General features: G+C 44.6%; 1 protein-coding gene across 1 annotated transcript; it reads right to left on the bottom strand.

Annotated features, from left to right (window-relative positions):
• Positions 1-1,299: 1,299 nt before the first annotated feature.
• CHRNA9 (cholinergic receptor nicotinic alpha 9 subunit) lies at positions 1,300-14,977 on the bottom strand. Its single transcript, XM_075333874.1, has 5 exons — positions 14,744-14,977; positions 11,957-12,102; positions 9,192-9,346; positions 3,511-4,043; positions 1,300-1,858 (listed from the first exon to the last, which is right to left on the bottom strand). Exons 1-5 carry the CDS (start codon positions 14,808-14,810, stop codon positions 1,317-1,319), a joined length of 1,443 nt encoding a protein of 480 aa, XP_075189989.1. The 5' UTR covers positions 14,811-14,977; the 3' UTR covers positions 1,300-1,316.
• Positions 14,978-15,247: the final 270 nt, after the last annotated feature.

The raw sequence follows: 15,247 nt of genomic DNA, 5'->3' as shown, positions 1-15,247 counted from the left end.
ACCTGCCACGCTCCCCGCGTCCCAGTCCCTTGTGCCCGTCCTTCCTGGGCTTCCTGGCCGCCGATCCCGGCGCCCGACGGCCTCCCAGGCCCTGCTCGGCTCCCCTGCGTCCTCCTCTCAGCCTCCTTCCCTGGCTTCTGGCACCCGGGCCGCGCGCACGCGCATTAGGGCGCGCGCGCGGTCACTGACCCTTTCTTAAAGGGCCAGCGCCCATTAACAGGAAATGAGGTTAGACAGGTACGGGGTATAAAGGGGGTTCTTGTCCAAGGGGGCGGGGCCTGATCTTCGTGTTTTCTGAGCTAGGAGTCAGGTCTCCTTGTGTTTTCCTGCCATACTTACGTATCTCTCTTCTAGAGCTGATCCCGCCTCGCCATCCAGTCCTGCTGAATCCCGAGCCCCGCACGCTGTCCGTCTGCCATCTGACAGTCCGTACCATCTCGGATCCCTGCGGTGACCTGTCATCTCGCTCCCAAGGTTCCGGACCCCGCCTGACATCATCTCGGCCTCCGAACCTGAGCTACGTCACCCGGACTACCATCTGTGACTCCGTGGTCCCAGGGACTCCTTCGCTACCTTCACTTGCACGGACTGTTCTGCTGCCCATCAGTGCTTCAGCTACCGGACTCCCTACCACCATCTTAGAGTTCGGTCCAGTGGATCCACCTCCTGGGTCTGCCCGACCGCCCGGCCCTGACATATAATATGGTGCCAAAGACCGGTGCACCATGTTGAATCGTTAGGAGGTCCTATGATATTTGTTTACCTGTATATTTTATGCTTCTTACTGTTCTTTCTTGGTAATTGCGTTAAATATTTAATTCGTGGTTTCTAGGATATAAAATGAGATTTGATGTTGGCGCACATTGTGTTGTATCCAATTACAGTCACATCCTTCATTCACAAGGCTTACATTACAGGAGTGATAGAACAGTCTTAACTGCTTCACCACCCAGCCCGCTTTCACCTCCTAACCAGGCTATTTATGTCAGTTCTGACCAATGTCATTTTATGAGGTTATTTTTGCTGAATCCTTCTAATCCCAAACATAATCAAGGAGAGAGTCAGGAGGCCCCTAAACACATTAGATAGTTGGTCAATCAACCCAAAATTGGTGCGTTGGGGTGATGGGCCCAATGAATCTCATTATGACCGGGGTCACATTAGTGTATGGCATCCGATGCAAGAGCAACGTATAAAGCGACAGTATCCTGTGCTTGAAATAAAATATAAAAAAAGAATAATCAAATAAAATCTCAGTTTTATTACATTTTATTAACATTTTATGAAACCTGATCCAGCATTGTTAGGTTTTATAGTTACACCGCCTTTGCAATAATTAAAATGCTCATAAAGAAGACCATGATAAAAAAGACCCACATGAAGAACCGATCCATCACCTTGGCCACCTTCTTCCACTCTATCCCCTTGGCACTAATAGATTTCTGCTCACGGTACCAGTTAGTTATGTATTCGACATTACTTGCCAGGGCTTTGTAATGTGCACAGTGATTACAGAATGGATGACCATTGAGCTTAGCTTGGATGTCAATGTCACACACAAAGTCTGTCCTTATGGATAGTGGACGCTTCAATGTGTCGTAGACCTCCTGTTCCTTCTCGTAGTCATCGTAGGAATGAACACTATCCCTAGAAATGGTGTCACAATCATCCTGTGGTGTGGTGCAGTTCTCACCAACATCATACACAAAAAATATCTTCGACATGTAGTCTAGTATGATGACCCTGGCCCAGTTAGGGATGGGCTTTGCTTCTGCTCCACAAAGATGTATATTCATAATGATTATTGTCAGAGCTGTAGATGCCGTGATCATGGTCATGGTAGCGATATAATATTTACCTGAAATAGGGAAAAAATACCTTATATCATATTTTTTAGAGCAGAATTATCTGAATAATCAGAAACAAAAAAAATAAATAGTTTTCAACCTGACATCAAGACAGTAGTGGTTCTGATTCAAAAAGTTTTCTTCATTGTCATATAACAGTCATGTTGTAAGTATTTTGCTTACTTGGTGTTAAGTAGAGTTATTGATTGATGCTATCAGTGCAATATATTATTATCAATTTTCATAGGGCAGAAATTGTAAAAAAAAAAAAGTAGGGATTAACTTAATATTACAGGCTATGGAAACCTTTGGATAGTGGAAATCATCCAGCTCGTCTAGTAGCAACCAGCATGCAAGGATCAAATGCTCTGAAACCTGAGAAGTCTTTATGAAAAAGAAAACCAGCTTCCGGAATACAGTAAAATAATTCTTTGAAACTTTATTCCATTAAAACCACTGATTTTTCCAATACATAGACCATAATATATGGAGCCAGAGAATCAGAATTCCGTGAGCTAGATCCCTTTTTCACCTTTATGGATACCTTTGCACTGATTTTTTTTTTATTGTTCATTTGCTTCCTAAATGCAAAATTAAACTTCTTTCTAAAAAGTTTTCATTACAAATTTCCCACCTTACAGAACCACAAAACCAGGCACAAATCCCCCTCTTAGCACTGATGACTATTTTTATCTCCTCTTTACCTTTTCCCTTTAAAAAAAAAAAAAAGTAGCAGACAGAAAGAGAAAGTGGTACATGATAGATCCGAGAGGAGGGATAGTATTCAACTTATAACGGAGGGCAGCTCATTCAGGCTGCAGAGAAGGAGGAAAGCAAATTATGAGCTGTAGAAGTGGCAATCACTCCAGGAATACAGCTCCACTGACACCTACGAGCTAAGTGAAGGCATCAGCATCTTGGTCACACAGACCTCACATCCGACATATGTTAATGGGAGATTATTTTAACTAAAGTTAACTGCAAACAAATACAAAACAAATATATATTTTTTCCATGTCAATGTTGTCCAACAGTCAAGGGCAAGTCAACATACAATAAACAGAAAGGTTGACATGCAATGTTGCTCTTCATAAAAGGAATTTAAGAGGTTTTCCAGGACTAACCATTAGTGGTCTATGTTTAGGGAAGGAAAGAAGACTTTCATAGGTGAGGATCCAAACTACAGAACCCCTGTCAACCAGCAGAATAATCCCTCCATTTTTTATCCAGACAGAGCAACTCCACTGTACATGAAATTTTTGCCTTACACTGTAGCCCACTTGATTGCCAGTGGGCCAGGAGGTTAGACCCTCAATGAACAAACATTGATTACCTATCCTAAGGATGCATGCCATGTATGGCTCTCTCCAATGACCTTTACAGAAGTCCTGAGAAAAGCTGAGCAAGCGACAGCAACAAGGATAACCCCATTTTTTAAATTGGCACATCTCCCAGAGTTCCAGGATCCAGAACCTGCAGACATTGATGGCACATTCTGTTGGATTCAGAGGAGAATGTCCCTTTAAAGTTTGAAGATTGTATTATAATAACGACTATATGTATATACAGTGGATTGCAGCAATTTGCTGGTTAGGGCCCCAATGTTTATTCTGTAGGAGACCCAATAAAAACAATCGTGGTATTGGTGATGCTTAGAACTTACCTATTAATGGCACACTTTCGGAAGGAGGCATGCTTTCTGCTACCATTAATTGAAAGACAGTGAGAGCCAACAAAACGGTCACTCCCAAGGAAACTTTTTCCCCTGAATCTGCAGGAAGATAGAAACCTAAGGGAGCCAGGAAAGATATCATGACACAGGGTATTAACAAGTTGAAAATATAGAATGAAGATCTCCTCTTGAGGATCAAAGTGAAAGTGACATCAGGGTAAGGCTCAGAGCAGCACCCATAAGTGATGACGTTCCTCACTGCCGGCATACCCTGCATTTCCCATTCCACATTTTCCACGAAGTCCGAGAGTTCGCCAGTATCCATAGCATTTATAATGTCCACCTGATTCCCATTGTAGGTCCACGAACCAAAGGTCAGGTTACATTGCTGGTTATCAAAGGGGAAATAAGAGACGTCCACTACACAGGAACTTTTGGTTATTGCCGGAGAATCCCATGTGATTTTTCCATCGTACCGTAGGACAACATTTGTATTTACTGGCTCAGCAAACTCATCATCTGCCCTGTTTTAAGAAAGACGTAAAAGACATGTCTGTAATTCTATGTTCTCTTGGATCTCCTGGTGCACATTATGCCAAGACAGAATTTGGAAACCTATGTTTTAAAGGAGGATTTCTACTGTATATGATGCATAGGATGCAACTATTAGCAATGGAGCTACTGTACCCTACAATCAGATGTCCAGATTTGAATGCTGCTATAGATTTAATTATGACCATGGAAGTACCTGTGTGTAATTTAAATTAAGGTCATATAGATGATTTCATAATAGAGTGCTTTAAATTAATTTTGTTATCATAGACCACTATGTTAGAGGGTCTGTCTTCTTTCTTACAGGACTGATTTGATATTCAACTGAATTCTTCATAAAATGGAAACATATCTTTTCTTGTAACGCTGCATTGTACAATTCCTCTGTTATTTTACTGTAAATGTAGGAATAAATTAAAAAATTGGTTATTACCATTCCTCTTGTCAAAAATCCGTATATCTACACAGCTTGCTACTTTACAATGAATGATGACAATGTCACACGGATTAGGATATACCCTAATAAAAAGAAGAATCATTATGGCTTCCGTGTTTCCCAAAAAAAAATAAGACCTACCCCAAAAATAAGCCCTAGCATAATTTTACAGGATTTTTGGAGTATGCTTGAAATAAAAGCCCTACTGGAAAAATAAGCCTTAGTTACAGTCAGGGCCGGCATTGGGCAGAGTCAAACTATGCAATTTATAGGTGTGAATTTAGACATACATTTCCAGGTGGAATAACAGGGGATTGACAAAATGTGACATTCTTAAATGTGCAAAACAGATGTTAAGAGTGAGGACTAGAGATGAGCGAACTGGCCGTGGTTCGGCTCAAGTTCGGTTCGTCGAACGGAGGTCTCGTTCGAGTTCAGTTCGGCGAACGTTCGACGAACCGAACTCGAACCAATAGGATATAATGGGAGGCAATCACAAACACATAAAAATGCATTATAAATGTACACATACAGTTAATAAACATTGCCAAAACACTTACCGGTCCCCGCTATCCCTCCTGCACTCTGTCTCCTGCCGCTATTCCATCCGATGATCGCTGAATCCTCCCGGTGACCAGCACTGCCAGCAGTGATGCAGGACCTATCGTGACGTCAAAATAGCCATATGACCAGTCACGTGGCTATTATCTCATTGGCCACAGACTGGTCACATGACTATGATGCGTCATGTAGGACCTGTCATTGCACTCTCCGGTACATGGTGCACATTTGTGTATCGCCGTGTACCGGCGACAAGCTCTAGCACACGGTCGACTCCCCGTTCCGTTAGGGACCGGCTGACACAGCCCGTCATTAACGGAGATCACCGTTGCCATAGCAACGCAGTTAGCGGTGACGTCACCGCTAACCGCGGCTCCAGGAATCACATGATCGGAGCCCTGTTGCTATGGAAACGCGTCTGTCACCGCCAGCAGCACTGATCTCTCACGGAATGAAGGCTGCACGCTGCTTCCCGTGCAGCCTTCACGGAGTGAAGGCTGCACGGGAAGCAGCGTCTTCCCCCATGCAGCAGTGATGGAGCAGAGCTGCATTTGTTGAATGAGAAAGACAGAAGACCATGGATCGTGGAGGGCTGACAGGGGGTAATAAAGATGGAGTCTCTAATGTGTCTGTGTATTTATTTCTATTAAAGTATTTTTTCTCTGTGTGGTGTTTTTTTTAACCCTTTATTGGAGATTCTTAATGGCCGGGTCAAACGTGCCTGACATTAAGAATCTCTGGCTTAATACTGGCTAGTAAAACAAAGCTAGTATTAACTCATGATTACCCAACAAGCCACCCGGCTCCAGGGCTGTTGGAAGAGTTGGATACAGCGCCAGATGATGGCGCTTCTATGAGAGCGCCATTTTCTGGGGCGGCTGCGGACTGCAATTCGCAGCAGAGGCGCCCAGAAACCTTGGGCTAACCTGTGCTGTGGATTCCAATCCCCAGCTGCCTAGTTGTACCTGGCTGGACACAAAAATGGGGCGAAGCCCACGTCATTTGTTTTTTAATTATTTCATTAAATAAGTGAAATAATTAAAAAAAACGGGCTTCCCTATATTTTTGGTTCCCAGCCGGGTACAAATAGGCAACTGGGGGTTGGAGGCGTGGATCTCCTGATCAATTATGTTCCTTACCTCATGAGCAGGGCATTGCAGTAATAATAATAATTTATTCATTTATATAGCGTTATTAATTCCATAGCGCTGTATGTCTTTGGAGTGTGGGAGGAAACCGGAGTACCCGGAGGAAACCCACGCAAACAAGGGGAGAACATACAAACTCCTTGTAGATGGTGCCCTTGGTGAGAATTGAACCCAGGACCTCAGCGCTGCAAGACTGCAGTGCTAACCACTGAGCCACCATGCCGCCCATTTAGCTTACAGATGCATAACCACCACTCACTGTGTCTGAACACAGGAAGCTGAGCTGACAGCCGCTCTGTGCATGCGGCAGCATCTATTGTGAAGGAGAGGGCCGTGGGGGGATCAACGCTGCACAGGTACCGTGGGACACCGGGGAACACCGGTGATGTTATAGGGGGTGACCTGGCAGGGCCTGGGGAGGAGTTTTCTGTCACATGTGTCATGGCACATGCGACAGAAATCAGAGGAGTAGGGTGAATGCGGCCATCTTGGATTTCTGGGAGGGCATCAGGGGGGGCACTTTGGCGACACCGGGGGACCAGAGGGGACCGGGGAGGAGATTTATCATGTTTGTTCATGCCAGATGGGAGATAAATATTTTTTTACCGGCGCTGTCATTTACTGTAACGTGATCATCAGTATACGGTGTATACCTGTGATCACGTGAGCGGGGACCGGAAAAACCGTCCTGAATCATGATCTCCAGGGTCTCAGCTAGCCCTGAAACCCCGGAGATTTTCTGACGCTGGGGGGCGTTATTCACTTATTTCTGCCTGCTGTTTATAAACGGCAGATCAGAATAAGGCTACATTCACACGACCGATCCATTTTTGTGGTCTGCAAAAAACAGTCCGTTTTTTTTCACGGGTGCATCCGTGTGGCATCCGTTTCTGTTCCGTGGACGGTCCGTATGTCATCTGTTTGTCATCCGTGTGCCTTCCGTTTTTTTTGTGTACTGCAAAAAAACTGAAGGAGGGAAAATACATAAATTTACCCAGGATCATTAGCTTCAACCTACATAAGGCGGTCACATGTTCACTCCAGTGCCATTTTCTACTGCTTTTCACAGCGTAGAGCGCTCTGGTGATTTTCCTGTGCTTGTACACTTCATATCAGTCTTTTCTGTCATTATAATGGCAGAAAGACACATAATGTCCCACTCTCCTGCATTTTTTAATTTTGCACCCTTTGGTGCCTTTCATGTGGCACTAAGGGGTGCTTAGCTTTGTATTTAGCCAAAAAAATGAAAAAAAAAAATGACGTAGGGTTCCCCCTATTTTTGTAGCCAGCTAGGGTAAAGCAGACGGCTGCAGCCTGCAGACCACAGCTGGCAGCCTCACCTTGGCTGGTAATCCAAAACTGAGGGCACCCCACGCTGTTATTTTAAATTAAATAAATAATTAAAAAAAAAAAACCACGTAGGCGTCCCCCCAAAATTGGATCACCAGCCAAGGTAAAGCAGACAGCTGGGGTCTGATATTCTCAGACTAGGGAGGTCCATGGTTATTGGACTCTCCCCAGCCTAAAAATAACAGGCCACAGCTGCCCCAGAAGTGGCGCATCCATTAGATGCGCCAATCCTGGTGCTTCGCCCCAGCTCATCCCGTGCCCTGGTGCGGTGGCAAACGGGGTAATATATGGGGTTAATACCAGATGTGTAATGTCACCTGGCACCAAGCCCTGGGGTTGGTGAGGTCAGGCGTCTATCAGATACCCGACATCACCAACCCAGTCAGTAATAAAAAAAAATAGACGACAAACACATTTTTATTTGAAAAAACACTCCCCATTACATTCCCTTTTTAACCAATTTATTAGAAAGAAAAACAAATCCAGGTCTGGTGTAATCCAAGGGGTTGCCATGACGATCCACACTGTCCCAGTCAATGAAGAGCAGGATGTTCCCCATTGGCTGGGAGAGCAGTGCAGTGACCTGAGCTAACATCAATGGGTCAGCCCAGGTCACTGCAGGGGATGACAAGTGCTGCTGTCAGCGAGGTACATTACCTGCGCTGATCTCCTGCACTGCTGACAGCACCTGTCACTGAGTTCAATGACCGCCGCCTTCACAGCCAACTATCGCTAGAGGCCCGTGACGTCACCACTAGTCAGTCTTGGGTCGGAAGCGAGAGAAGGTGATGTGACAAGCGGCGGCCATGGAGGACAGTGACAGCGCTGAGGTCGGGACTTCATCACCGCAGGTAAGCCGAGTGGGACCATGTGTGCAGAGTGCCAGGAGGACGTCATTGTCGTGGACTGCATGGCTGGGGACATGTGTGTGTGTGTGTGTGTGAGTGTCTGTGTACATGCCGCGGGCAGGAGGGGGCGGAGCGAGCTGAGCGGGGAAGTGTGGGCTTCCTGCACGTAACTAGGATAAACATCGGGTTACTAACCAAAGCGCTTTGCTTGGATACCCAATGTTTATCTTGGTTACCAGCTTCTGGCAGGCTGCCAGCGATGGCTCCTGCACACTGTAGCTGTAAAAAGCCCTGCTTTTTGCTGCTAGAACCGTTCTCGAACGTATCTAGAACTATCGAGCTTTAGCAAAAAGCTCGAGTTCTAGTTCGATCCAGAACAGCCCCCAAAATCACTCGAGCCGCGAACTGGAGAACCTCGAACCGCGCTCAACTCTAGTGAGGACAGAATAGACTATTACTTCAGACCAGTTCACAATGCCACAATAGGAAGATCTACTGGTAAAGAAAGGTTCTTCTGGCATGAATGGGTCTCACCCTGTTTTTCAATAAATAATCCCTTGCCGAGAAATAAGCCCTAGCTTGATTTCTAGGGATTTTTGTAGTAGGCTTTAAATATAAGACCTACTCCAAAAATAAGCCCTTGCCCTTTTTTTGGAAACGAAAATAATATAAGACACTGTCTTATTTTTTGAAAAACACAATAGTCGCCGGTATTGTCCTGTCATTCATCTATTCCAGAAAGAAAAAGATCACTCATTTTGTTGGTAATCCACTTACTTGTTATACAGGACTATGTCTGGTCTCCATACCATGTTGCTCGGAATACGAATTGAATCCAGGCCATCATATTCATCTCTGTCCCATGTCAGGTAGGCGTCATACCAGCTCTGCCTAATCCATATGTACGCTGTTAATATCTGGTTTCTTTCATCCTAAAAGATCAATAACAAAGAAAGATTAAGCAGATCAATTATCAGATTTTACACTACAAATTGCATAAATTAATAAATACATCTTTGAATCCATGTCACACTGATAACATAATAGTAAAAATAAAATGCACATTTTAATATTATGCACAGAAACTTTCATAATGAATTATATAACAGAGAGAGGTAGAGAAGGGACTTCATATGCCACGCCAGTGATCACTGTTCATATGATATGATTAATGTATCTTTATTTTGCACAGGTCTACGTGTTTCAGGAGGCTCAGCTCCCTTCCTCAGGACCGTCAGGCACAAGAAAACATCAAATCTCAGACCAATCTTAGAGATTTGATGTTTTCTTGTGCCTGACGGTCCTGAGGAAGGGAGCTGAGCCTCCTGAAACGCGTAGACCTGTGCAAAATAAAGATACATTATTCATATCATATGAACAGTGATCATTGGCGCGGCATATGAAAACTCTTCTCTACCTCTCTCTGTTATCTGCCGCTTGGGTTGCTGCTGCCATGGTCAAGTTTTCCATACGTTTACAGTAGTTGTGACTTTCACAACTCCATCTGGTGAGTATTATTGCTCCCTGACCTCACCCCGCATATATTTGGGTAAGACCCTATTTGCACTTTCTTTCCACAGCTCTTCACATAATGTATTATGTAGCAATTCTTATGAAATTTTTGTAGTAAGCACACCCGCCTTTTCAGGTCTAAGAGATCTGTTTATTAACGTGTGTAGTTTGTAGTATCAAAACTTATGACAGATCCAGTTTAAGCCGGCCATACAGAGGTCATCCTAACCCCGTGATTGTTAGTAGGGCCACTGATGATGATCCCTGCTCTGCTACATCTGAGGTCGCAGTGCACAGGCATTTTAGAAAACACGACCGAGCACTACAGCGTCAGGGACACTCTGATGATGGTGCAGCTGTCAGCGGTGACGTCAGTGAGTTCACCTAATGTTACAGCTGGAGTTTCTCATGATACCCCAGCTGTGAACTCAGGTGAACTGACCTGAGGTGAACTCATTGAACTCATTGACCTCACCTCAGCTGAAGTCATTGTGTAGCACCCCATGGGGAAGGCAGTTAACCTACTCGTCGCAGGGTCATTGACTGTTGTGGTTATGGGTGGGCTAGCCCGGCTATGTTACCCTGAGCCATAGAGAAGATGGCAGGGGTATGATGTTGGGGGTAGTAGTGAGGTGCTTTTGTCATGACGCCTCCTGTGGTATGCGGCCAGGAAATCAGCCGCCGCTGCTGTCGCTGTCCTCCGGGGCGGATGGTAGTAGCTGCTATGGATGGTATCACTCCCCACAGGTGGGCCCAGGGGAGGATGATGAGGGGAGTAGTAATATCGGGCGCGGAAGCGCGGAGCGGCGGTGCCGGTAATGAAGAGACAGAGTTTATGGCTGCAGTTCCAGGTTGTTTACTCACTTTTGTGATGTGCCGCTCACCCAGGTAATACCGGTCACTTGCTATGATGGACTCCGTCTAACCCGAATATCAGTCCGGTGTGGTGTTCGGTGGGTTCCCTCATTGAAGCGCCTGTCTATGGATCCCCTGGCTTGAAGCTACGAGGTGACATGAGTTTTCACTAGTAGTACTCTTGTCCCTATATGCAGGTGCCGCGTTTCCGATATGGGGTCCGGCTTTATTCGAGGCCCTGGATCCTCTCTGGCCCTGTGCTTTCGGGCGCTGTGTGGTCAGGGAAGCTTGAAACTTTCCCCGTCCAGGCAGATTCTGGAAAACCAACGTAGAGAGTATGATCTTCCTTAGGATCCCCATTCTGAGGGGATCAGATGTACTCTCCCAACGGCAATCGTGTGAACTCTTCCTCCTTCCCACTGGAGCACCTGAGAAACACGTCTGCTGCCTTGCTCTCCTGTTGGAGAACTCTCTAACTGTTGTGTTGGCTTCTGACTCTCCCTGCTGGCTGCACCTCCCCCCTCCTAGGTCCTAAGCTAGTTGGACTGGAGTCCCTGTTTGAGGCCATCATGTAAATGCCATTCTGTCGGCAACCTCTTTATTACCCGACCCTAGCCCAGTCCCCAGTGGGAAGAGGGCAACCTGGTGTGTATTTGAGTGAGTAAGTGGTGAAACTGGGACTGACCTCCTCAGGATCCGGGTTTAGCATTACACCCAAATTTGGGTGCAATACTCTGTGGCGACTGAAGTCTCAGGGGCGCCACAATTGAACTCACTGTTGGGTACTGCCCATCCACCTCCTATTCAAATCAATAGGAGGCAGATGTGCAATCCTCAGTTGCAGCCACAATCAGAAGATGGAGCAGCTCTGGAACTGAGCATTTCCAACTACCTGTTGCCGGTGGCGGCATTGAAAACAGCTGATTGGCAGGGGTGCTGTGTGTTGGACCTCGGACGATCAGACATTGATAACCTATCCTAAGGCTAGACCATCAGTGCAAAAGTAGTGGACAACCTCTTTAATCCTACTGAAGAAGCAGTATATGTAGAGCAGTCTACAGCACTAGCAGACTTTTCACTGGATTGATGGACCCCACATCAGGAGTGAAATGTCACATTAGCTACTGCTAAAACATATAATAGAAAAAAATGGACATTGTTAGTAAGATACGTACCACATCTTTGATCTGAGATAGTGTAATCTGAAGTGTAACATTTAACGCTCGGTCAGTATCTTCCACCGGTCTCAGTGCATTAGAGTAATCTACAAATAAGTCTTGAAATAACATCTGGGCGTATTTTCCTTTTGCTGAGTCTACACCTTAAAATACATAAATAAGAGAAAATACATTATTTACAACAATTATTCTATATTTTTCTGTTTTCCTATTTACACCACTCCTGGGCCTATATCTGTACTCTGGAATGATTTCTGTTCATGGTGGATTTGCTCTTTTACGGACATCGCCTCTGTTGCCTATGGGCTATTTCTGGTGTAGCAGCACTCAGGTTACTAAACTGAAAGCCATAGACAAGAGCGGCGCTATTTTGAAAAGAAAAAAACAGACCTTCTTTTTTACTATTCTTATAAACTACCTTAATAATCATGATACTTCTTTGCTTACAGCTAGTGATGGGCGGACCTGGACTATAAAAGTCCGGATACGCGTGGTTTCAAAAGTATCTGGGTGTTAGACCCAGGCCCGGAGTTCTCAGGGAACTACAGTTAATGATCGGGGTCTGGCAACTCGGGAAATAAAATAAAGCTAGTAGGCTAATACTTACCGAGCCTCCGACGCAGCTGTAACTGCTTCTGGGCCACTCACTCTTCTTCAGTGGCCGCTTATTAACCTCATACATATTCACTGTTTCCCCACCCACTGGCAGAGCTGGTGTTTGTGATTGGTTACAGACATATGTACTCCCAGCCTAAGTGCTGCTTGCGATCAGAGACCTTGGCTGCAGGTCACGATCATAATATAAAAATAAATAAATAAAACATTTGGCCTAGGATCCCCCTGTACCCCTGTATTATGATACCCAGCACAGATAAAGCATAGGGCTACAGGCTGCAGACCCCAGCTGTGCACTTATCTTGTTTTTTTTTTTTATTACTATCTAAATAATTTAAAAATTTTGTGCAGCCCCCCCCCTTAATTTTGATACCCAGCCATGATAAAGCCTGATAGCTGGAGGCTGGTATTCTCAGGCTGGAGAGATCCATGCTTATTGGGCCCTCTCAGCTTAAAAATAGAAGCCTGCAGCCACCCAGTAGTACTGCTTCTTTTGCCAGGAGATGTAGATTGGGTGTCGGAATATGCTGTTGAAATTTCAGCACCAAATCTGCATCTCAGTGGTTTTCTGCCAGGAGATGCAGGTCTGTGAACTTAGTGACATCACCTGAGGTGAGGTCACTCAGTTTGATGATGTCACCTGAGGTCAGGTTACCAGCGATAACAGGTGGAGGATCATGGGAACCTCCAGCTATGACAGCATATTACCTGAGTGAGGTCACTGCTCATCGCGTGCCTCATTCTCTGCCTGAAACTCACAGCAGGCAGTCATTGTTCTATGGCCGCGTTCTGTGCCTTCAGATGTAGTAGAGCTGGAATTGCTGTGGGACCTTGTGTGCATTATGTCGGACCTGGGTGCTTTTGGGGTTAACAAATTGGAGACAAAAAGGTGGGGGTTTTTGTATTTTATTTCAAATAAAGGATTTTTTGGTGTTTGTGTTTATTTCATTTCACTTACAGATTAAAATGGGGGGGTCTCAGACATGCCTCCCATTACTAATCTAGGGCTTAGTGGCAGCTGTGGGTTGGAATTAACTGCTTATTACCCCGATTGCCACTACACCATGGCAATTGGAATGAGCTGGGTAAAGTGTCGGGATTGTCACATCTAATGGATGTGACAATCCTGGGTGGCTGCAGGCTGCTATTTTTACACTAGGGGACCCAATAGGAATGGGTCTCCCCAACATAAAAATACCAGCCCCCCGCTGTCGGGCTTTATCACGGCTGGGTATCAAAATTGGGGGGGACCATACATCATTTTTAAAAAATTATTTATTTCAATAATAACTTTAAAAAAGCTTCATGTGGTTCCTCTTATTTTGATATACAGCCAAGATAAGTGCACAATTGGGGGCAGCAGCCTGTAGGCATATACTTTATCTGTTCTGGATATCATAATACGGGGGTAACCTATATTTATTTTTTTTATACCACGATAGTGACCTGCAGACAGGGTCTGTGATTGCAAGCAACCAGACACGCTGTCACACAGGCTAGGGCCATATCTGACTGCAACTAATCACAGATGCCAAGACTGTCGGTGGGCAGAGGAAGTAGTGAATGCGGATAAGTGATGATGTATTATTATTTTTCACTTTATACTGGCCTTCTACGGTTCAACCTAATGGCAGGTGAAGCTGACCACCATATTACTGAACTTGTGTAGAAAAAACTTAAAAAAAAGATCAGTAATTTGGAAAATACACTTGTTTGTAAGATTCTTGGATTTTCATCTGTAATGGCAAAGATCTTTCTGGATTTCATTTAGTTACCATTTGAAAAATACTATATGTTCATTGCATGCTCAGTAGTTCAATAGTATACGACACCATGTAAGAAATCCAATCGGTGTGGCCCCCACCGACCGCTAGAACAAGGGTTTCCTTGGATCCCCTCATTCTGATCACACAATGTTGATCATAAGAAAAGTCGTCAAGTATATGTACTGTTATTCCATGGAAGTGACAAAAACAACAGAGCACTGCTTTTGGACCCCCGTTTAACGTAAAGAGGCAATCTAGTATTTAAAATAAAAATGTAAAGAAAGGTAGACACTTCTAGTTTTAGCATACAAAGACTGATAAAATACTAATTAAAAATACTGATGTGTGAATAAAGTTTAAGGTCAATTAGCTGTGTGCAAGAATTCCAGGTAACTGAGCTTACCTTTCAAATTCATAACTGCGTAGTAGAGCCATGTTAACATGCAAAGAATAGCTGAAGGAGTCTTCATGTTGAATATTCAGTTTTACTGCAACACGACAGTATTTCCCAATTTTCATTGACTTCTTCACTCAATGTTATTTCAAGTAATGAGCAACTTCAGATAGAGATCCATTCCTCTTATTGCAGCAGTGATACAGCATAGTACCTAAATGTGATGAACCAGGAAAACATCCAGCATCCTATGGCTGAGAGTAACTGATACTGGAAAGAACAACCAGTTTACAAAAGTGATCTGGGAGTCACAGCTCAGTGACTCCCAGTCTACCCTCCGCCACCGTCTTCTCCTATTTCAGTGAGACAGTGTACCAAAGTAAAGGCAACATGGATATTTTAATTGCTAATAAAGAATGCATTAAGCTCAGCAGCAGAAACTGAAGTTTTCATGCAACTCTCAAGTTGCTCTTCTGCATGGTGTGTGAGCCTCCTTACACTGACTTGAAAGGC

This window comes from Anomaloglossus baeobatrachus, chromosome 1, assembly GCF_048569485.1.
Source record: "Anomaloglossus baeobatrachus isolate aAnoBae1 chromosome 1, aAnoBae1.hap1, whole genome shotgun sequence".
NCBI lineage: Eukaryota > Metazoa > Chordata > Amphibia > Anura > Aromobatidae > Anomaloglossus > Anomaloglossus baeobatrachus.
Note: the sequence above shows the minus strand (reverse complement) of the source record. Positions and strands in the feature narration are given on the sequence as shown.